The sequence below is a fragment of the Camelina sativa genome, chromosome 16 (assembly GCF_030686135.1).
Source record: "Camelina sativa cultivar CO46 ecotype springtype chromosome 16, ASM3068613v1".
Lineage (NCBI taxonomy): Eukaryota > Viridiplantae > Streptophyta > Magnoliopsida > Brassicales > Brassicaceae > Camelina > Camelina sativa.
In genome coordinates, this window is record NC_141895.1 from 26,683,242 (window position 1) to 26,706,493 (window position 23,252).

The 23,252-nt window shown below is 33.2% G+C and overlaps 8 protein-coding genes across 10 annotated transcripts; 5 read left to right on the forward strand and 3 right to left on the reverse strand.

Moving 5' to 3' along the window:
- Nucleotides 1-589: 589 nt before the first annotated feature.
- Nucleotides 590-3,804, reverse strand: LOC104752152 (two-component response regulator ARR12). 2 transcript variants are annotated; one of them, XM_010474218.3, is made up of 6 exons: nt 3,366-3,804; nt 2,722-2,874; nt 2,164-2,544; nt 1,996-2,072; nt 924-1,898; nt 590-832 (listed from the first exon to the last, which is right to left on the reverse strand). In XM_010474218.3, the coding sequence occupies exons 1-6, from the start codon at nt 3,490-3,492 to the stop codon at nt 758-760; spliced, it is 1,788 nt and encodes a 595-aa protein (XP_010472520.1). In that variant the 5' UTR covers nt 3,493-3,804; the 3' UTR covers nt 590-757. The 2 variants fall into 2 exon arrangements, with proteins under 2 accessions (XP_010472520.1, XP_087348037.1); XM_087491911.1 differs by having other exon boundaries at nt 590-826; nt 3,366-3,780.
- Nucleotides 3,805-7,834: 4,030 nt separating this feature from the next.
- On the forward strand, nt 7,835-8,396 carry LOC104752153 (putative defensin-like protein 298). The gene is made up of 2 exons (XM_010474219.2): nt 7,835-7,961; nt 8,048-8,396. Exons 1-2 carry the CDS (start codon nt 7,913-7,915, stop codon nt 8,311-8,313), a joined length of 315 nt encoding a protein of 104 aa, XP_010472521.1. The 5' UTR covers nt 7,835-7,912; the 3' UTR covers nt 8,314-8,396.
- Nucleotides 8,397-9,928: 1,532 nt separating this feature from the next.
- LOC104752154 (deSI-like protein At4g17486) lies at nt 9,929-11,597 on the forward strand. The gene is made up of 3 exons (XM_010474220.3): nt 9,929-10,339; nt 10,657-10,944; nt 11,022-11,597. Exons 1-3 carry the CDS (start codon nt 10,201-10,203, stop codon nt 11,315-11,317), a joined length of 723 nt encoding a protein of 240 aa, XP_010472522.1. The 5' UTR covers nt 9,929-10,200; the 3' UTR covers nt 11,318-11,597.
- Nucleotides 11,598-13,535: 1,938 nt separating this feature from the next.
- LOC147925992 (uncharacterized) lies at nt 13,536-15,096 on the reverse strand. The gene has a single exon (XM_087490275.1). It carries the CDS (start codon nt 14,810-14,812, stop codon nt 13,751-13,753), a length of 1,062 nt encoding a protein of 353 aa, XP_087346401.1. The 5' UTR covers nt 14,813-15,096; the 3' UTR covers nt 13,536-13,750.
- A 2,358-nt stretch (nt 15,097-17,454) lies between these two features.
- Nucleotides 17,455-18,166, forward strand: LOC104752155 (large ribosomal subunit protein eL39z/eL39x). Its single transcript, XM_010474221.3, has 3 exons — nt 17,455-17,586; nt 17,697-17,800; nt 17,902-18,166. Exons 1-3 carry the CDS (start codon nt 17,584-17,586, stop codon nt 17,948-17,950), a joined length of 156 nt encoding a protein of 51 aa, XP_010472523.2. The 5' UTR covers nt 17,455-17,583; the 3' UTR covers nt 17,951-18,166.
- A 1,283-nt stretch (nt 18,167-19,449) lies between these two features.
- LOC147925993 (uncharacterized) lies at nt 19,450-20,085 on the forward strand. Its single transcript, XM_087491915.1, has one exon. The coding sequence runs from the start codon at nt 19,536-19,538 to the stop codon at nt 19,758-19,760; it is 225 nt and encodes a 74-aa protein (XP_087348041.1). The 5' UTR covers nt 19,450-19,535; the 3' UTR covers nt 19,761-20,085.
- Nucleotide 20,086: 1 nt separating this feature from the next.
- Nucleotides 20,087-22,600, reverse strand: LOC104753987 (putative receptor-like protein kinase At1g80640). Of its 2 annotated transcripts, none has more exons than XM_019238478.2 (8): nt 21,875-22,600; nt 21,663-21,802; nt 21,475-21,538; nt 21,282-21,378; nt 21,087-21,189; nt 20,784-20,902; nt 20,617-20,706; nt 20,087-20,444 (listed from the first exon to the last, which is right to left on the reverse strand). In XM_019238478.2, exons 2-8 carry the CDS (start codon nt 21,694-21,696, stop codon nt 20,316-20,318), a joined length of 636 nt encoding a protein of 211 aa, XP_019094023.1. In that variant the 5' UTR covers nt 21,697-21,802; nt 21,875-22,600; the 3' UTR covers nt 20,087-20,315. The 2 variants fall into 2 exon arrangements, with proteins under 2 accessions (XP_019094023.1, XP_019094022.1); XM_019238477.2 differs by having other exon boundaries at nt 21,663-21,795; nt 21,875-22,143.
- On the forward strand, nt 22,142-22,565 carry LOC104752156 (uncharacterized; the record flags this gene model as incomplete). The annotated part of the gene is made up of 1 exon (XM_010474222.3): nt 22,142-22,565. A coding segment is annotated over one exon (297 nt), but the record flags the coding sequence as incomplete, so codon positions are not given.
- Nucleotides 22,601-23,252: the final 652 nt, after the last annotated feature.

The following is a 23,252-nucleotide window of genomic DNA, read 5'->3' on the forward strand; positions in this document are numbered from 1 at the left end:
GATCTCAAGCTTCTTAACAGTGCGCATTGTTCCAAATAAAGTTCGGTAACGTAACCAGTAAACATTGTCTGTTTTGGTTTTGGCTTAATGATACAAATGCATATATTTTAGTTACTGGTTTAGTTTGATTTGTGACACATGAAACCCAGACTCTCAAGAATTACTACTGTGTGTTCAAATTATAAAAAAAAAAAAAAACGAATCACTGTGTTCTGGTTCGTCCCATATTTAGATTTTTTTTCAATCATACCAAACTCAATCATCAAAGCAGAACTAAATAACGTTAAGTTGTTAACATACATAACACAGCAATGTTATAATAATGCAAACGTGGGTTGACCATAAAAATAATGGCTTTGAGTGTACGAAGGAATCTCAATTGCTTTAAAATTCGTCATCATCACTTTATCTTGAAGAACAATCATTCACCTTTTTAGACTTTTTCTTATAGGGGTGATGATCTATGAGTTGTTTTTTCAAAGGCTCGTGATATTTTTATTTATTTTTATTTTTTTATTAATTATTAACAGATACAAAAACTACAGAGCAATACATAAGAGACAAACTATGTATTAAAATAAGAAAAAAGTTTATTTATGAATTATTTTCTTTATTATTTCTTCGTAGGAGTCCTACTTGCTAGAACCAGTCGGAAAACAAATAGTTTACAGTATCAATACACAAAAAAGATGAGAAAAGAAAGAGACAAAAGCAATCACAAGATGATATTTGATTTTATGTCTAAATGTTTGTTCTCTCATATGCATGTTCTGAGTGAACTAAAGCCACCATATCCCATGTCTCCTCCAGACAATTCTCCCTGGCTCTGTTCCTGTCATTCACAATGTAAGTTAAGTATTCACACAATCTCACAGATCATATCAGGATGCTTTCTATTTGGACAAAGCTTTTTAATGTCACACCTGCTTCATTGTGGAGTTGACTATATCATCTAAGGAACCAGCATCTGCAACCATGAATCCACCGCTCTGTAACTTCTGCTGCCCCACTACGAACCCTTCTTTCGGGTTATTACTCAACATAGCAGCATCAGTGGTTGGACCGTAGTTGCCTGATTGTCTCATCTGCAATGAATCATAAAAGACTCCAGGTTGAGCATTTGCATTTGAATCGAAATCTGTGTTTCTGCTGAAAGCTCCCGGATTTGTTGTATCCGTGGCAGCAGAGTCACAGAATGGTATTGAGTAGCTTGATGACACGTTGTTCCATTCCAAAGGGTCGGGTCTAGAATGCGGTAACGGAGAGACATCGAACTGATGATGGATGCTATTACTGGTCTGGGGAGGAGGAAGAGTCGATGAAGATACAGCGTTTGACCAATGCTCCACACGTTTATTGATCTGGTGTCCAGGGAAGCCTGAAGGAGATGCTTGTGGGTGACCTTCTAGAACCACAAGATTATTAGGAGCACGTATGAGCGAGTTTTGTTGTGTAGAGAAGGTAGGAAAAGCCATGGAGCTCCCAGCAATGCTCTTGTTATTGTTGTTTGTCTGAAGCTGGTCAAACTCTAAAGGCATTGGCAACCCTTGAAGTATGTTTCCCCCATCACTGTGATTAAGAGGAAGTGAAGAGACATGGTGAAACTTTCCGAGATCATTTTGGTTTTGCAAGAACATTCCTGCAGGAGGAGAAGAAAGGTTGCGGACACCGATACCCGAAGGACTATTGAGTCGGCCAAGAATCCCATTTGAAGGGAAAGGTCTCATTCCGGGAGTCCCACCATGGAACTGACCGGATCCAACAGTGGTAGGGCGGTGGTGGAAACCGTCAAGTCCATTGAGAGAAGAAGTCATTTGCAGAAAATGTAAGTCAGAGTTTGCCATAATAGCTTGTTGATTAGTCACACCACTGATCCTCTTCAAGTAAAGGCGAAATTTCTGCAGCCACACAGCAAACAAAGGATTAAAGCTTTCGCGGTTTAAACACAAAACTTCAGTGTTAACATTTAAAGAAACATGAAAGATTCATTGTAACCTGAAGATGACTAGCCACATTTTCTCTAGTGAGCTTCTCAACATTCATCAGATCCAAAATCTTTTTAGGCATAGCCTCTGCAACCAAAACAACACACACAAAACAAAGATTAAAACCAGCAATAGAGTGTTCGATAACAAACCAATCAAGTCACATTAATAAGCTTACTCTCATATCCCAATTGGTTAACAGCTGCAACAAATTTCTTATGCAGCTCAACCGTCCAAACAACACGTTGCTTCTTCTGAGCTGATGAATCATCGTTATCATCTCTTTCCTCATCCTCTTCTTCATTATACTGATCTTTACGTTTCCTGTTGGCTCTCCCATTGTTCTGATCTGAATTTCCACCACCCTCATTGCCTGATCCATCTCTCTTCTCACCAACATTATTATTATTACTCCCACGGTTCTTATCACATCTACTTCTCACCACATGTTGCCATATGTTCTTCAGCTCCTCAATACGAACTGGTTTCAGTAGATAGTCACAAGCACCATGAGTAACTCCTTTCATCACATACTTTGGATCGCTATGCGCAGACAACACTGCAGAGTTAAAAACAACAAGACATCATCATCATAAAAACCAAAACCAAGTCTTAAAGATCAAAGCTTTACAAGAAATGAGGTACAAAAATCAAAACTTTTTCCTGTAGTCATTAAGGAGTATAAAAAAGGATGAAATAAAAATAAGAGAAAAATTAGAAATAATAATTGACTTACTTATGACAGGTAGGTCCATTTCAAGACCAACAAGCTCAAGGAGTTTGAAACCATCCATGTCAGGCATGTCAACATCACTAATAACCAGATCAAACTTGTTCTTGTTCTCTCTCAATAACTCTAAAGCCTTTTGTGCTTGGTTCGTCGTTGTAACTGCAGCAGCAGCAGAGAGTCATACATAAAGTCTCAGTTTTTAAGTTTAAAGAAGACAAAATTTCCAATTCTCTCTCTTTCTCTCTGTGACACACATGTAGCAAAAATTAAGATTTGAGTAGATCAGACACACATAACAAAATAATGGGATTGAGAAATGCCAAAATCTTACAAAAATCTAAAAAATTGAATCATTTTGTAGATTTTTTTTTTTTTTTTGTGTGTCTAGACATACATGTACTTAGGTAGATAGATAGATAGAGCTATTTTGAATCACCACATTTTCTTTCAAAGATTCCACATATGTGTGGTCGGTCAAACAAACACAAATCCAAAAAAAAAAAAAAAAACAGATCAAGTAAACAATTAAAATCCAAACTGAATCTTAACAAAAAAATAAAAATAAAGAACAGATCCAAGAAAAGAAAACAAAAATGGGTCAAATCAAGAAATAGAAAGAGAGAGAGAGAGAATGAGAGAGAGAGAGGAACCATGGTAGTGGCAGCGACGAAGCAAAGTTTCAAGGATTTTGAGACAAGTCTGGTCATCATCAACAGCAAGAACTCTCATTCCTGCAGGAAACTGATCCAAAGCTTCGAAATTTTGTTCCACTGTCATCTTTTCAACACACCCACAAACGAAACTTTTTTTTATTTTTCGGCAAAAGTGTTCAAGAGAGAGAGAGAGAAAGTGGGAATTTTTTTTGTTTTTTGGTTTGATGTGCAAGAACGTCGACGAAACAATGACTCAAATCAAATGAATAATAGGTCTAGAGAGAGAGTAGAGAGTAGTATATAATATTTAGATTTAGAGAGAGAGAAAAGATTTTTTTTTTTTTTCCAGCAGAGTAAAAAAAGGAATCTTATTAAGCTATCTATAAATGGCTATGAGAAACTGTGTGTGATCATCTTCTTTAGACTAGCCAAATCCACTTTTTCTGCAATTTTTTTTTATTTAATATTTTTTTTAATAATCTTTTGTTCTTTTATTACAAATAAAAAAACATTTGATAGGGAAACTCTGAAAGAATCTTTGAAACATAACCATATATATAAACCAAACCGGAAAATGAATATGTTTTGGTTGTATTCTTATATTTGTTAAACACAATATACTCAAATGTACCCATATATATCTGAAAATCTTGGAAATTACTCAAAAAAATATAGAATGTTCGAGTTTATAAATGTAATTTTTGTTTCAGTTATTACAAGTATAACAAATATTTTTAAATATGTAATTATATTCTGGATATTTTTGGATGTCTAGTTCCCCTACTGATTTTTGGTTTACAGGAATTCAAGATTGTTCAGATATTTTCATAAACCGTTTTGGATTCGATATCTCTAAAGTTTGGATCGGTTCGGTTTGGATATTCATTCAATTAACAAATCAAACATACTCTAGTTGAAATGAAACAAACTAAATTGAAGTATATATATTTGCCATTGCCGATTAAATTAGGAGAACTCCCGGTTAACCCCAACATTGGTACCTGTATTTCTACTGCTTTTTAGTTTCACAAAAATATCACTTTAGACCGAAATGGTAACCATATATACAATATTGTTCACAAGTCACCCTTCGGGTTTCGTTACTGAACCGGAATCAGTATCATTCCCTCTAGTCTTAACTCTTAACAAATAAAACATTAGTATTTTTTTTTAACTTTTCTGCAGCTAAATTGTGCTAAAATTAAAAACCAGTAAAGATGGGAAAGTGTTTTAAGAAGAAGATTTGGTTTAATCTCATTTATATCGCATCATTCTCTGGAGATACATTTTGATTCTTCTTAATCTAGGATTGTCCAACTGTTAAACGGACGAACGAAATTAAATTATTTTCCAAAAATGCAATCACTGTTAAAATACTTGTCGTAGCATTTGTTTCAAATTTATACCGATTCGTACGATTACTAAAAACGAGTGTTGTATAGTTTTGGATTTTAAAAAATATTGTGGTGTTTGATCAAAGGAAAAAATAATAATATTCTTTTTAGTATCACTTTCAATAATTGATAGTATCAAAATTTCTCGTACCAAAATTCGAAGTGATATTAAGTTTTTAGTTAAATTCAAACCATTTCCTCAAAATGCCCAAATTTTAATATTATTAATAATATATGTTATAATTTTTGTATTTTAGCTATAATTTAAAAAATATTTAGCATATTTAATAACATTAGATAACATAATCATCATATGATTCATCATCCCACTATCATTGTAACCTTTTTTAAGTATCCCGCAGCTCTCCAAAGTTGTCCGACTTCACTCTCTAATTCCCATTAAATAAACATGAAAGTTACATTTTCATTAAAATAATACTATTTATTTTCTCCTCTTTTCTTAGCAAAAGAAAACTCTTATGCAAAATCCTGACTATTATCAATCATACAAATATACTTTGTATATGCATGAATGTATACATATATCCATGCATGATTCTATGTACGTATGATAAACTGTTCATAGGTTGTTGAATATAAAACCCGGAAATCTATTTGGATTGAAATAAATTTTATATTAACATCTTGATTATCAATCATATAGTCCATAAACATAAGCTAATTCAGTTATTGTAATATTTTTATACTATTCAATGATACAAGAAAAAACAAAGTTTATTAGATGTTGGCCAGCGATGATTCTTTGTGTTGGGTCCCAATGATATCAGCCTTCAAGTTTGGTGGATGCAAAATAAGATCCCAATCAATTATTAACTCCAAAAATGAACTGATGAAAAGTTTGTAAATTGGGTTTGTGTGTGCATATGTGTTTATATATCTATCTATTTATACATATGTCAGGGTTTTTGCTTTAGGCAGCAATTTAAGTTAGGCCGTTCCTGATCAAGAAAATAGTCTTGTGATTTGAGTGTATACATGTGTTTTATATAGTTTTAATTATTATTTTAGTATTAGTCAACACCAATAAAATCTAAATTCCAAATCAAAACTTGAGCCAAGCTGAAGAAAATATGACCATTGGAAATTAAACGCAACTCAAAATGGCTCTTGAGTCATTTCTTGTCCGAACTTGATATGCCTGATCGAGCGAGGTGTGGTACACCTTAAGACGTGTAGATAAGTCTCTAGAGATTATCTCCAGGTTTCCAAATATGATATTGAGGTGCACCTAGATGATCAAAAAATAGAAACATTCCTTAATGGCTTCGTGCTGATCCTCGGGTAAGGATCAAAGGGTGACTTCGGGTCGGACCATATGTTGAGTGGATCTTCAGTGTTTTGGGCACCATAATGGATCAACGAGGTGGGCTGGTTTACTCCTGGGATGAACTTGGTTGTTGGGATGAAATACACCTTGCTAAGCAATCTGGTCTAGTACGCGTCAACATGTCCGTCAATAGGTACGTCAGTTTCGGTTTTGAGACGAGTTAGCGTTGAATTTCTTAGTTCAGTTAATTCTGTTCATGGCGTAAATTCTTGATTGATGTTGTGTCAAGTACGGAGAAGAAAGAAAAAAAAATTAAAATAATTTAGGAGGTTGATAGTAGTGTATTAGTAGAAAAGCGAGATATAAGTAGGAGGTTAATAGTAATAGTACACACGGTTAAATATTATTGGTGTTGCTATTATCGAGCTAAAAAGACTCGTTTCATATTTTCAAAATTATAGTGACATGATTCGAGAAAGCAGCAAAGTCTGAGGTTGTACAAGTTGTAGAAGCTACAGATATAGAAGCTGTGAAACAGAAGATGATCAATAGAAAAACGAAGTATTTAGATGTAGTTTCAGAAAAGTTGAGGATATGAAATTATCAATGAAGGAAGATTTTAAAATTAATTACTACTTCACACTCATAGATGAAGCTCTAGTTTCTTTTATGTCAAGGTTTGAGCAATTTTAAAGGCATGGACAAACTTTTGGATTTATGTTCAATTTAAGGAAATTGACATATGCAAGTGATGAAAATTTGATGGCATCATGTGTGAACTTTGAATCATCCCTTAAACATGGTGAACACTCCGACATATAACGTATGATTATGAACTAAACGTTTTACGAGAAGTATTACCAAATGAAGTTAAGAAACCTATTGAAGTGGTACATCTTTTGGAATAATGGAAGGTTTCTGAATTGAAGTGGTTAATTAAGTTTCTATTTTGATCATTCTAGTGTCATTTTCTTCTGCCGCGAGAAGCTTTATAAGCTGAAATTGATAGGAAATTATGTGAGCTATACTGTGTCAAAGATAGATTGATTGGGTTGGCAATATTATCAATCGAGAGAGAAAAGATCGGCTAGGTGACTTAAATGGATGAACCGGAAAAATGCAAGAAGGATCATATCCACTCAGTGTTTTTATTTCAAATGTTGTTTACCACGTGGTTCAGACTTATGTGTCCTCTCTTCTTTCTCTTGGTTTTGTTTTTGGTTTGTTTTGATGTCTTATATTTTGTATTTTTCAACTGTTTGTTTTCTTTGAAGTTGTATAAAAAAATTGTTGGAACTATGTATGATTCAAATAGCATTTTATAAATGCGAGGGAGGAACTTATCTTAAGTAGGGCGTTTATAAACGTCCGAACAGTACTATATAAGTGTTTTTTAAAATGTTTTACAGGAAAACTGGAAATAAAAAATAAATATTTAAATAGGTTTTAAATGTTTAAGAGATTAAGGTTTTTATAATTATTTTACAGGAAAATTGGAAATAAAAAGTAAATATTTAAAAAATTGTCTATTTATGCATAATATATTTCTATGCATTCTATGAAGAAATTTTGGAATGGTATCTTTTCTATTGATATTTTTTCTTTTTCTTTTTTTGGTTTTTAAGGTATTGTACCAAAATTATTATTGAATCGACAATCTAGTCAATGTTTTGATATTCAACACTAATAAAACTAGTCAACACACCAATTAAGTTGCCTTTCATGCTTCAGACACACAATATAAAAATATTGTCACCCACTACAAGTTAATAAACCTAAGTAAACATTATCAAACAAATATATATATATATTTTTTTTAAATCTTAAAACTTTTTTTAATAAACACGAGATTTCAAGTTAAGATGGCATCAAAGGCAACATTGCTCATTTTGTTCGCTCTCTTTCTTTCATGTAAGTCTTGATTCTTTCATGTTTTATATAAATAAAGTCGATTAGAAACATAGCTTGATTCCTATCAAATTGTAACAAATGAACAGATACCTTGTTGGCGAGTATTCCAAGTGTTGAAGCTCAGTTGATAGTTCCATGCAAGACATCAGAGCAGTGCAAATCAATTCGATGTTCGAACGGAAGCGCGCAATGTGTGAACAAACAATGCCAATGTCCAAGCGTCAAACAGATTTATTCGATGAATGTTAAGACTGCTGTGTCATGTAAGATGGTCTCTGATTGTTTTGCGTCTCCTCAATGCCCGGACGGTTTACGTGCTTGCATTGGAGGCAAATGTATTTGTTTGCCTTAGCATGTTCAATTTATGTATCGTAATATACCCAAAATTTAATTATTTAAAGTTAAGTTTGATCTATTAAAATCGTTTCTTACTAATAATAATCTCTATACATAATTAACAATGAAAATAAAAACAAAAATTATAGCACCTAGAGCTCTGATGAAATTCTCTGGTAAACATATGTACGTAGTCCGCTTCGAAGATCTCTAGTATCATTTATCTTGCGGATCCTAACATCGGGAGGTTAATTAGCACATTTATTTCGATTAAGGAATGTGAGGGCTTTGAATGAATCTCTTGATATGAAATCTGTATCGGGAGGTTAACATCGGGCTTTGAATGAATCTCCCGATGTGCTAATCTGTATAGGGAGGTTAACATCGGGAGGTTAACTTCTCTTTATATTAATTTTTGCATACAGATTTCATATCAAGAGATTAACGTCGGGATATGTTCTTTTAGTGTACTAATATGTATCTATATATCATATAATTCATATTAAATAAATAATTATTAGTATATTTTATTATGTTTTTAAAACAATTACAGTTAACAAATTACGGCTTAACTATGCGGTTAACTAACGGTTTTGATACGGTTACAGATTAATAGTTATGGTTGATATAATTTAACTATATATTTACATTTAACGGTTATAGTTTTTAACCGGTTTATACGGCTATGGACCAATTACGGTGTAGATACAATCTGGTTATGGTCTGAAATACAATTACGGTTTAGTTTTGGTTATGCTAAGAATAGTAGTCTAGTTACACAACCAAATGAAGCTTATTTACATAAAGAAATCTTATTTTATTTTGGTTAAATAAAATACACATAAATATCTAATTTGTATTTCTTCCATGTATCTAATATTTATTTTTATATTTCTTAACTTCTTTATTATATTACTACTATAAAATACAAAATACATTGTAATCTTAAAATTTATTTCCTTTTAGCCCAAAACAAAAAAAAAAAATAGAATTTGTTAGAAATACCCCTTTTGGGATATCCTTTTTCAATAATACCTATTTTTTGAATATTTTCAATTTTACCCTCTTTTACATAATTAAAATATGTTAAATTAATTTTGAGAATTTTTTTTAGGTTTGGATTCTATATTTTATATTTAGGATATAGTTTTGAGGGGTTAGACTTTAGTATTTAGAGTTTAGAGCTTATAATTAAGTTATTTTATACATAGAAAAGAAGTATTTTTGAAAATAGACAACATAAAAAGAGTATTTTTTAAAAATGACATAAGAAAATGTGTATTTTTGAAAATCTTCCAAAAATAAATGCAAATGGACGAATGGCACTGAAAAATAAATAAAAATATCTTACTGTATTTAAACATAAATATTATTTTATTTTGGTTAAATAAAATACTCATAAATATCTGAGTTGTATTTCTTACATGTATCTAAAATTATATTTTTATATTTCTTAACTTCTTTATTAGATTATATACTATAAAAATACAAAATACCTTGTAATTTTCAAATTTATTACCTTTTAGCCCAAAAACAACCAAAAAAGTAAATGCAAATGGACCAGTGGCACTGAAAAATAGATAAAAATATCTTACTGTATTTAATATAAATACCAGATTCAGTGAATTAACAGAAACGTATGGTAAAGTAGACAAAGCAAACAAGTGCTAAAAAGAACAACACAACATACGCCTTTTTGCTTTAAGCCCCCAATATTGTTGTCGATCTCAGAAACTTCATAAACAGTTGAGAGGAAGAAGAAGATGAAACGACGAAGAGCCCTTTAAAAAAAAAAAAACAGTATCAATCTTTTAAAAAATCCAAGATCTGCCCTTTCTATCTCCGGTTCTTAAAGAAGCTTCCCGATCTTGTGATGTATTGAAGAACCCGGAGAAAGAGAGAGATGTTGTGCTTAAAAGGTTCGGTTAGGCGGAAGAAGCAATCCGGTTCTGTTCCGGTTTATCTGAATGTCTACGATCTAACCCCTATGAATGCTTACGGTTATTGGCTTGGACTTGGTGTCTTTCATTCTGGTGTTGAAGGTTAGTTCAATTTTGTTTTCTGGGTTTTGGCCTTTTTTTGTTTCGAATCTACTTGTTTGGTTGCTAAAGAATGTGACTTTTTGGGTTTTTGAAACTTTAGATTTGTTGAGAATTGACTTTGGTTCTTGTCTGAATTGACTAAAGAGTATAACCAAAATCTCAAAGTTTTGATTTTTTATGATTACAGAACAATACTTGATTTGTTCCTTGTGCTTTATGAATTGTAGATGTTCTATTGCTTAGATGATCAAAATAGAATAACCAAAGGTTTGTAATGGACTAAGTTTATGTGTTATGTAATGTTTTGTTGTATGTAGTTCATGGAGTTGAATATGCATTTGGAGCACATGAATCTTCAAACACAGGTATATTTGAAGTGGAGCCGAAGAAGTGTCCTGGTTTCACGTTTAGGAAATCGATTCTTGTGGGGAAAACAGATTTGGTTGCCAAAGAAGTCCGAGTCTATATGGAGAAACTCGCTGAAGAGTATCAAGGAAACAAGTACCATCTCATCACAAGAAACTGCAATCATTTTTGCAATGAAGTTTGTGTTAAACTTACTCAGAAATCAATCCCTAGATGGGTCAACCGACTCGCTCGCTTAGGTAAACCAATCATACTGAGTATTGTAATGTGTAAGAAAGATCATCAAGTAATGCAAAACTTTATGATTTTTGTGTAGGTGTTCTTTGCAACTGTGTGTTACCACCGCGTTTAAACGAGGCAAAAGTGAGGCGAGTAGGAAAAGGAGAGCTTTCGGAAAGTGAGAAGAAGAAACTAAAAAATCGAACTCGATCAGGTCCATTGCTCTCTTCTTCTTCGTCTTCTTCGACACCTGATAATCATCGTTCACACATTCGAGCAAAGTCAACTGGTAACCAACCTTCTTCTTCTTCTTCTTCTTCATCGGGTTCTAAGAAAAATCAAAGACCTAGAGCTAAAGACCAGAAGTCGCCAAGCGTAAGCGTCAAGACTTGATTCATTATTTTAACATTTAATTATTGTTTATGATAAGGACGAAAAAAGTGTAAAGACAAAAGAAAAAAAACAGAGGAAAATGCCAAGCAAAGTATCAATCATACATGGGCATGCTCGTGCTTTTGTTCTCAAGACCATGTTTTTTAAAACCTTTTTGGGTGTGTAGATCTTCTCTTTCTTGGTACAATTGCTTATAGGAGACAGAGAGGTTATAAGTATGTACAAAAAGAACATGATTCATATATTTTTCTTTGTTTTATCACTCATTTGAGTTTCTTTACTCCAAAGTTTTCTACACATTTGACTCTCTTTGTGGTCATTTTGGTATCCCAATGGATGACGAAAATGATAATGAAATGATAATGGTGCCTGATTATATAATTTCCTTGATGTATCCTGTATTTAGATGTTGCTTATTAGTTTCTTCTTAGTTCTTTCTTAGACTTTAATTTTCCTCAAATTTAGTTGTTTGATTTAACTAAAACACGCAATCATCTATTTAATGTTATTGAAAGTATTATCTTCCTTAACCTTTTAACGAAAAGAAATTAAAAAAATGGTTCAGAAAAGTTATTTTCGAGGATATTCATCTCACAAATCTACAAAAACTAAAGATTAACATCAATATTAGCGAGGATGTTTATATGAGAACAAACAATATAATTTGCATCATGATGGATTTGTTTGTAATGATGTCTCTTAATGGTGGTTGTTGTCCTTTCTTTGGTTTTCAGATTTCATTGAAGTAAACAATAAACAATTATTATTTTTCAACATATGGTAGATTAGTGACTGCGAAGATTGAGATACAGACCGACCAGCATTCCGATTTGGAATCCCCAATTGAGGGATCTTATTTTTCAATTAATTAAAAATCAAACATTTTAATTTTAAAATATATTTTAATCATTTTTATAACATATTTAATTATTATAACATTATTAGATTCTAAAACATTTTCAAAACTTATTCACCTATAAAAAAAACTGATAACTATTCACATATTTACATTTTCCAAAATAAAATTATTACAATAATCATTATTATAGGTAATTGACTTATTTAGTACCATTGGTATAATATTTCACGGGTGAAACATATTTTTATAAAAAAAAATTAAACAAAGTAAAAAATCTTGCATAGATTGAAGAAAGAGCAGATTATATATTTAGTTGATACATAGTAGTTTGATCTAAACATATTCTCACGGGTTGTATATTTCGTTTCTACACAAACAAATTTTAGATCCTCAAAAATAGTTTTACTCAGAACACTAATTTTATCTGCATAGATTTATCCCGCACATAGTGCGGGTTATTACCTAATATTATTTTATGATCCATAAAGATTCAAGACATAGAAACAAGTAGCATCACGTTTTCAAATTCGGTTATATTTTCTTATTTAGAATTTTTATCACGTTTTCATATTCGGTTATATTTTATTATTTAGAATATAATCCATCACGTTTTTACATTCTAATAAGGTAATTTCTGACGTATCAAATTGGGTGGAGTCAGAACAAGACATAAACAAGTCGCAAACGATCATTTATTGAATATTATGGACTATGGAGGTCTTACCGGACGTCCAACCAAGAATTACATTTTTAAAAATTGGAATCATATTTTTATTTATGTAGGGGATTGTCAAATAGGAAGAGGTTAAAACTGCCTTTAGTGGAAAAAGAATAATTAATCATTCTTCAAACGATAGATTTGATCAACGATTAAACAAGACAAATACTGGTCTCACCCCAAAATTAGACCAATCAAAACTTTTTCAAAGTTTGACCTATAAACCCTTTAATTTGTATACATTACAAACTAAGGGGGAGGTATTGGTTTAGGATTTAGAAAGAATTTTAATGACTTTATGTTCTTGCTGATTGTTAGAATCATAGAAAATTGAAAGTTAAAAATGAAGGATTCTAAGAGATTGTTTATGAAGTTTTTAAAATCTTGATGATTTGTTTTTTCTAATCTTGTAAAATCTTTCTATTTGATGAAAGAGTTTTCATGACTTTTGTTATGAAAGAAATGATATAAAATCCTAAACCAATAACATAAAATTTGAATTCATTAACAATCCAAGATTCTTTTGTTTTACTTGAATAACATAAAACTTTTAATGACTTTATAAAACTCTTAATCCAATAACACTATATTTATCAAGATTTTAGATAACTTTTTACAAATCCACAACCAATAACACCAAATTTTTAAAGAGTTTTTAAAACTCTTGATTGAATAACAACATATTTTACCTAACTTTTAAAGTCATTAAAATTCTTTCTAAATCCTAAACCAATATAATATCAAAGTTTTCTTGTCAAAGAGTATAAAACTCTGATTCTTACACACTTTCGTGTACCCTCATATCCAGTTGATTGATCTATATACAAAAGAAAAAATGATAAAAATGATTTTCTTCTTACTTTCTCCAAGCGTATATCACCAAAGAGAACCAACTCTTACATCCGAAGCTCCTCTCATCTTCCTCTCTACAACTAGACCACTCCATCACAGAAGACATCCGAGAAGAAGGCCAATGACCATACGACGTCGCCCAAAACGACGGTGTTCGAGAGTTCTCCTTCCGCAAAACAACGTTGTCCCTTACTCGCTTGTTCATCATCAACGCGTCGTTTCCTTCAACCTCTTGGTTCTCAAACCGTAGTAAGAACACCGCGGGTGTCTTATCCGGTTTAACCTTATCCTTGTCACCAAAAAGCCAGTTGTACACATCCCACGATATTTGTATCGTCACACCATCGATCACTATCTTTGTGTTCCCTCTACATTTCCATTGAAGCTGATTAATCTTTAAAACACTCTTATTATCTACGCTAAACCGAAGACTAGCATCGTCGATAACAACCTTAACGTCTATGCTAATGTCTCTTAGTTTTCCTTGGATCTTGATTTTCGTAGAGTAAACTCTGTTTCCAAACAGATTCTCTCTCTTGGACACCAAGACTTGTCTCCTCGGCCTCTCTTTCTCGTTTCCATCGCCAACGAGAAGACCCACTTCGCCGGATACGATAACAGCTACGTAAAACCCGGATTCAGGGTCAGGTCCTAATCCAAATCTTGCATGAGTCAGGTCCCATACGATCCGAATATCGGGTTTTCGAGATATCTTCTTGGATCCATGTTTTCTCCAGAAGGTCAAGGGCTTGACTTCGAGCCGGAAAGTGAAGGGCACGGAGTGGCGGTAGCAATCCGGAGAGTGAAGATAGCAATTTACGGAGTGGCAGGAGTAGAAATGAAGGTGGAGAGAGCGACGTAGGAAGGCTTGAGACCATGTGAGGAAGAAAACACCGACGTTAGTGTGGTAATTATGGCAAGTGGTGGTAGGATTCGGAAGGTCACCGGAGAAATATGACGGCGATGGAGCAGACGACGGTAGATCATCGTTTGTCGCGGTGGCGGAAGGATGAAAACAAGCGGATAAAGGGGAGGAGCCACCACGACCAAGAGCAGATATTTTCATTTTAGGTCTCTTCAAATCTGAACAGCTGAACTACTTGGTTGATCTATTATACAGGCACATGCATTTAAAAAAAAACACTAATTATTTTATATGGGTATGTCATATATGACTATTTGATAGTATATATCTATACTTGAGGTTGCTTGGCTTATGTGTCTGAAAATGAGTTGTCATGTTGTAAAATTCAAAAGAGTGGGTCAAGTCGACAAATTGAAAGCAACTTTGTGGATAAATGTTGTAGACCAAAACATACATTCATTGATATCTCGTGCTGGTTCACATTCTGGTTATATTATCTTCAAGTTCAATTCTTTGAAAGTCACTTGACTTTTCCCTCCCTTCATATTAGTTTTTGTTTTTTGTTTTTAATGTTTTTTGGTCACAGTGAAAGCTCTTAGTTCTGTGCTTTAGGATCAAAGTATGCAAATATTTAATCGCTGACAGTATGTTAAACCTTTAATTTTTTGACACATGAATAATTTGTGGACTGATCTTAAGATATGAGCCCACATCAAATATGTTAAACTTATTATTTGATCGTCGTGCATGCTTAATTCGTTATTTTACCCTTGATTTGTTTGATTTTTAATGGCTCCTTTTTGGGTTCCAGCTAACAAAAGAAAAAGGTTTGAAAATGTCCAACTACAAATTAAAATATGGAAAAGTACACAAATTCATTGCGAGATTGGTGCATTACTCGCTGCTTTTTGTTTTATGCCCAGGCAGTCCAAAATATGTGATTGATTCCTGTGCTTTCATTCTCCAATCATTCACAGAATACCTACAAAAATTGTTTATTAGTCATTGATATATAAAAGAAAAAAATATAAGAATCTTTGACTAATAATTTTATTAACTTCATTTTAACTAAAACATTTTTATTTTCACATCCCAAGTACAGGGGGTATTGGTTTGAGATTTTAAGAGAATTTTAATGACTTTAATAAAATCATGGAAAGTATAATCTTGCTGATTCTTAGTGATTGTTTAGAAAGTTTTTTAAAATCTTGCTAATTTGTTTTTCCTAATCTTGTAAAATCACTCATAAAATCTTGTAAAATCTTGATCAAAAAATATTGCACAATATCTTTGCCAAAGTCATATATCTTTTTTATTCAACGCCTTTTGACATAATCGTTGGTTTTGGCTTTATCACAAAAAAAACATACTCGATCTCCAAGTTACAGGTACAATACAACTAGACTTGCTCATCTTCTTTCTATGCATTAAAGTATTCTATCTTTGGTTGAATAAACATATTGCAATTACGAGTGTTGAAGATCATATGTTAGGATGTCTTTTTTTTCGAGATGATGACTAACGATAGTTGCTTATCTCATCCCGTGTTCTTATATTGAATTATACGTTGGTTTTGTGTTCATGTATTATTATATATTCTTTATGTTATCTAGATTATGTACGTTGGTTTATGTATTATTATATACTCTTTAGAGTGTTTGATTTTTCGTTTCTTTGACTAGTGAGATAATCTAGTGATTATCTATATTTTTCTTATCATTGTTTACACATATATGCTTAGTTAATGGGAGATTCCCAAAAGAGTAAGGAAAAGGGTTCATATAGTCAATGGGGACCAGAAGAGACAAAAGTGCTAGTAGAGTTACTTGTTGATGGAGTTCACCGAAACTGGCGTGATAATAGTGGTAACTTTAGCAAGTTAATTGTGGAGCAAAAAATTTTACCAGTTCTTAATGAAAGACTTGGATGCCAAAAAAATCACAATCAGTACCTAAGTAGATGGAAATACTTGAGAGAAAGGTACAACCATTATTTAGACCTTCAACGCTTCAATTCTGGATTTGGATGGGATCCTTGAAGTACTCTTCACTACTCCGAATGAAGTGTGGGAAGAGTACTTCAAGGTATGTTTTTAATAAAAGAAAAAAAAAAGTCATGGACTATGATTCACAATTTCTCTATTTGATGAGAGTGTTTTCATGACTTTTTCTATGAAGAAAATGATATAAAATCCTAAACCAATAACATAATAATTGAATTCATTAACAATCCATGATTCTTTTGTTTTACTTGAATAACATAAAAATTTTAATGACTTTATAAAACTCTTAATCCAATAACACTAGATTTATAAAGATTTTAGATAACTTTTTATAAATCCACAACTAATAACACCAAATTTTAAAAGAGTTTTAAAAAGTCTTGATTGAATAACAACATATTTTACATAACTTTTAAAGTCATTAAAATTCTCTTAAAATCTTAAACCAATACCCCCCACTAATTAATAATTATTGCATGGTAAGGAGAATTGAAGTTGAATATTTTGTAGGTTATATTCATACAAAAATGGTTAGACGGAATCTTTAATTAAACATATACAATTGATCATAAACCCATTAATTGATTATCAGATCAAAACTCTTAACCATTGTATAGAAACATGCTATTTTGGTTATCGTACTATTCTTTTAACAATTTCGAAAATCTGATCGAACCTATTGAAATGGTCTAACCAAACCATCCAAAGGTCGATACTCAAATCGGTCCAATTTCAAAATCAAAGGGTGTTTAGAAAAATGGGCATATGTGGACTTGAGCCCAAAATCAAATGATGCCTAGAAAAATGGGCCAATGGGCCAATGTGGCCCAATAAGAAAGACTCTCTAACCCTAAAATCTCGTCGGCGTATAAATTCTCACCGCCACCACATTTACAAGCTTCTTCTCCAGATTTAGGGCTTCACTTTCGTTTCGGCTCGGTTCCAGAAGCTAGATCGCAGAAGCTTCAAGATGGTAAGTCCATCTCTCATCTACTTCAATCTTAGTCAATTTTAGTATCAAAATGTTAACGAAAAGTTCGAAACTTTGAATCATTTTGATGATCTCTTCATTATGTGAAACAGCCGTCGCACAAGTCGTTCATGATCAAGAAGAAGCTTGGAAAGAAGATGAGACAAAACAGGCCTATCCCTCACTGGATTCGTCTTCGTACCGACAACACCATCAGGTTTTGTAAACGAATTTTATAGCTTTTTTATGTTTTGATCGATGGGTTTAGGGTGGAATTAGTGAAATCATATGTGGGTTTGTTTCTTTGGTTTTTTGTAGGTACAATGCTAAGCGTAGGCATTGGCGCAGAACCAAGCTTGGATTCTAAGTGGGTACTGTTGCTTATTGTGAAAGCTTTGATCTTTTCTATAAAGACTTGTTTTTTTCTTTCAGTTTTGATTGTGTGGCAGTATTACATTGTTCACATTTTGTGTAAGACTTTATTTAATCATTTTATGTTTCCGAATCATTGGTTTAAGAGTACTCGTTGTAGTAACATTGTGGTTTTCACTAGTTTGAAGATTTGGAAATTACTTTTTTGTTATCTTGTTTTATTCACTACTCTTCAGTCAGTAGGATCAAGTTTGTCTTCGTATGATTATCTTAGGTACTTAAGATGCGTAGTTAGTGTAGCTTTTGAGGTTTACAGAAGTGCAGATGAAGTGAGACGAATGTGTTTGGTGCTTATGATCATTGTGTATGCCATCTTATCATTTTGGTAATTAGATAACTAATGGTGTTTCTTTGAGGCTTGAGATAATATTTGAGTATGGTGCTATCTATCTACACCTATTATCGATTCATTTGCTAGGTTCCTTTCTCTTATGGTTGCGATAAGACATCAACGTAAGTGAACACAAAGGAAATAGATTTAGGTAGTCTTGTGCGTTTTGCATTGAATCATGTCTCCTTAATTAGTCGAACCGTTAGAATTACTTGGATACTGGACCTTGATTACTCAAAACGTTTTGAATTACTTGGCTAATTTAGTTACTTGTTTGGGTAACTGAAAAACGATTATTTACATAAGAGTATATATTATTTATATGCTCTTGTTACTCTGAAAATTTTTCAATTTTTTTTTACTACTTATATATTCTGAAAAACATTATTATGGTTTTGTGCGATATTTACTCTTGTGGGTCGTGAGTGATCTCACTTGACAAAATGAATTTTGTATAAATTAGTTAAAATCGTGCTTTGTTAAAAGTATCAGTAAAGAAAAACACAATTGTTAATCCAAAAAGCAGTGAGGCATTAGAAAGTTCAAATGTAACAATTGTCATTTTGCTGTATAAATATACAAATCTCAATGGTTAAATACAAGAAGTGACGAGGTATTTGAGAGTTCAAAAGTTAGGTTTGACCTATATTTTAATCCAAGTGTACCCCATTTCTTGTTTTGGTCGGCCATATGTGTTGTTGCTTCCATTGCTTTTATGTTCCCACCGTCGCTATTGACTGTTGGCCTAGCTCTTCTGATGCAAAATTCTTCATGAAGACTAAAAGGATTTCTTAAAAAAGGATGATGTTATTGTAGTTTCTTCTAATGTTTGGTTGCTTATATAATTATAGTTGCAAAAACAGATCAACCCACCAAAATACAACAACGTTGATTAAACGTTTCTTAAAATTTATACGCTAAAGTTGAACTCAAGACATTTTACCACTCAGTTGTATAACAAGGAACAAGTCAATATTCTATAAAGCATCATTTTAAGTTGACAAAACATACCAATTTAGCATCATTCAAATCAATTCACTCTCTATTTCCTTATATATAGTACAGACCGAGATATACATATAGCTAGATCCATCAACGTTTTCTTCTTTCATTTTCATACGTTCCCTTCTTACCCAATTTGTTATATAGCCTTCGTGTCACATTTCAACGTTCCTTATTCAACTAAAGAATGTGGAGATTCATTTTGGTGATGTGTCTTCTAGCTTTGCTCGGAAAGGGAAGCTCGGGGAGACCGCCGATATGGGAGAAGGATTTGGGACGATGGTACGGTTTACATAACAAGCTTCAACGAGGACCGGTTCCTCCATCAGAACCATCTCTATGCCACAACAAACTAAACCATCTTTCTCATCCAGAGATTTATTCTTCCCAAACTTACGTTCTCTGCCCATGATCATGCTCATTCCATCCTTGACATCATTGACAAATGATAGTCAATGATTAAATTCCATTTGTTATTTTCTTTATCTTTGCTCAAACATAATTCATTGATGTATGAATCTATGACCTTTTGGTTCGACTAATCCAGAATCTAGAGGCATATGATACGAGAGAAGTCATTTTTTTTTTCAACAAGCATTGTATTGGAATTGAATCTAGATGATGATACCAATTTCAAGTCAGTTCGAATTCGAACCAGATCGATCAAACTTTATCATGTTAGATTGAAGTAATTTGTTTTCGAATTATGAATTTATGAAACCATGTTAAGTTTCCACATTTTTCATAACAACAAATTTAAGACATGTGATATATAAACAATTTACAAATTTTATAAAAATATATAGATGTAATTATAGAACCAAACAACCCTGGAAATTAAAACTTCTATTCTCGCATTCTTACCCCCAAACTTTGAGATGAGTGAATCACAACCCTATACAAAAATAAAAAAGAGGTAAAAGATCACTCATCATAACGGATTTGGATTTTTGGTGTCCGATGTCAATCATCTTGTTAACCGGTGAGTCCCTCCTAGCTCAACTGGAACCAGTGGAACAAGTGAATGAAGAACATCGGTTATCAACGGCCTGTAACTCGGTTCTGGCTGCACGCATAGCACCGCCATGGCTGCCACCTGCGAAATATTTAACAGCCTTGATTCAATAATCTACAAAGTATTTGCAACCTAACCATAACCGGTTTTACATCACAAAACCATGAATTCAAAGCCTAACTATTCAAGCAACATTCGAGTTTAGTCACACAAACAAAATAGACTTAAAACCGGTTCTATCTTAAGACCAAACCTGGTATAAGTGCTTGAGATCCATTGTATCTTTTATAACCGAGTCCACGATGTTTGGAAGCTTAGATCTATCAGTAAGTTGTGGCATTGCCTGCACCATCAACACACTATATACATCACAAACCAATTAATTTTAATAGAACGCTGTTAAACCGTATAAAAACATACCCAAGTCACAAGAGACTGGCATTGAGCTGGAGTCAGTTTCTCAACCGGCCGTCTACCCAACAAGAGTTCAAGCAGAACCACCCCAAATGCATAAACATCACTCTTATCTGTCAGTTTACCTACACACATATATCCAAAATCACACAGTTCTTTTCATCACAAAACGATTATTTGAGCTGAAATGTTAATGAACCCATGAGAGAGTGAGACTAGTACTCACAAGATGAATTATTATGTGTTACACAACTAACCTAAGATATGAGAACTGAGTCATAGTTAAGAATAAACAGTGAACATAATTACCGTCTAGGAGATATTCCGGAGCAACATAACCAAGTGTCCCAGATAGTTTAATGTTGGCCTTGCCATGCTCATCAAGCGATACAGCAAGACCAAAATCTGAAATCTGCATTTTTGGAACCAAACAGTAGTTTTACACTAAAACAAGAACGAAGATCTAATCTAACAACATTCCAAGAAAAAAGACTCGGTAGGAACCTTGGCGTTGAAGGAAGAATCAAGAAGAATATTCGAAGATTTCAAATCCCTGTGGATAATTGGTGGACGACAATGCTCATGGAGATACTCTAGCCCTCTGCGATCAAACAGATGAAAAACCGGTTCCTCAGAATCAAAACCGAGATTAACCGACGAAAAAACCGGTCAAGGAGTTGAAAGTGTCGGCTATTACCTGGCTGTATCAAGAGCAATCTTCATACGCATGTGCCATGTTAGAGCTGATCCACCAGAAGGCCCTAAGACATTAATTATATAGATAAAACTAATCAATCATGATTATTAATTCATATAATCATTTTTATTTTTTTACAATACATTGGGTTAAACAAGATTATACATATGAGAACATGTATTTTTTACCATGTAACTGCTCATCTAAGGATCCTTTTTCCATGAGCTCATAAACGAGGAAACTCGAGTTGATTTCACTTGCAGAGCCCAACAATGAGATAACGTTCGCGTGCTGGATCTTGCTTAACAAGTCAACTTCATTCTGAGATCTCCAAGAATCAGAGATTTACAAGTAATCAGAAGCTGAATCAGGACATATATATGTTTATGTTATTTTTTACCTGAAATTCACGTTTCGCTTCTTGGCTAACGTTTTCGATCTTCTTGGCTAAATTTACATCGAAGAAGACACACGCTGGCTAACAAATTAACAATCCTCTAGTATATAAAAAAAAAACTAAAACTATCTTCTTCACCATCTCAAATCATCATCTCTCTTTTTACAGTTATACCCTTCTTCTTCCCCAACTCTCTCATTTTCCTCCAGATAACAATCTTCTCAGAAATCGCCATGGAAGTCGCTGTTCTTCATCCTCGTGATTGTCTAAACGATCTCTTCTCCACAAACAACAACGTTCTCCCTCCTCATCGTCATAAAAAAGCCAGATCTGAAATCTAACCGTCGGATCGGGACAGATCCGGTGAATATTTCGACTCCGATCAGAGTTTCTTCGAATCGGAACTCGACGCCGGCTTTGTTTTACGCTGGTCCAGTAACATCGACATCTCCGCCGCCGAGTGAAGTCCCTTTACCGGCGTTCTTCGCTAAGAAAAGCGTCTCTGTGTTCAAACCAACCGATGCAACCAACGATCTCATCAGAATCCTACGCCTAGATATCGCGTGATTGATTCATTTCTGATTTCTTCCTCTGATCGTTCAAATAAACCGGTCCGATCTCGCATTCTCCGGAAGTTAGAAGATGCAGAGACATCTTCGTAATGAAAAAATTTCGAATTCTTCTCTTATTTTTTTCAAGGGGAAAGATCGAAATTATCTTCTTCTCAACAAGTCTTAAGTTTCACTTCTAGGGTTTAGTATTGTAGTATATGTGAATAGGCTTTTCGCATTTCTTTAAGTCTATTTTGAATAATGTTTGTCTTTAGAGTTTCATAATGATCTGTTAAGTGTGATTTAAGGTTCTAAGTAAAGATGTGGTTTTTACTGTCCAGTGGTATCCGATGTCATATGTAATCGTTTTGTTAGTGAAGAAGGTATATGAGACTTCATAGATTTGCAGTTTTTTGCATCATGTTTTAGTGAATAGAGATCATAATATCATTATACCAATGTTTAGATCAAAACTAAAGATTGGATGTAGTAATCAGTTTGTTCAGTTTACGAAATCATGTTTCTAGTGTTGGTTTTGGACCTTACGGTCCAGAGATAGCAAGCGAAGTATTAGTGAAAACATTGGTTTATAACTTATTTTATAACTTTGGTAAATGTAACTAAGCCTTTGTCAATCTCTAATTATAGTTGACTATGGGGTGGTTTTTGAATGTCAAATTGGACATTGGAGTATCAAAATCTTGAGGTTACAGTTCCACACACAAGAGGCTATTCTCATCTCATTCTAAGTCGGATCATAAGAGATGGAAGAGAGCTCTCCATCAAAAAGCAGATTCGGTTGGACTCTAAATATTGGGCCGTAGTTGGGC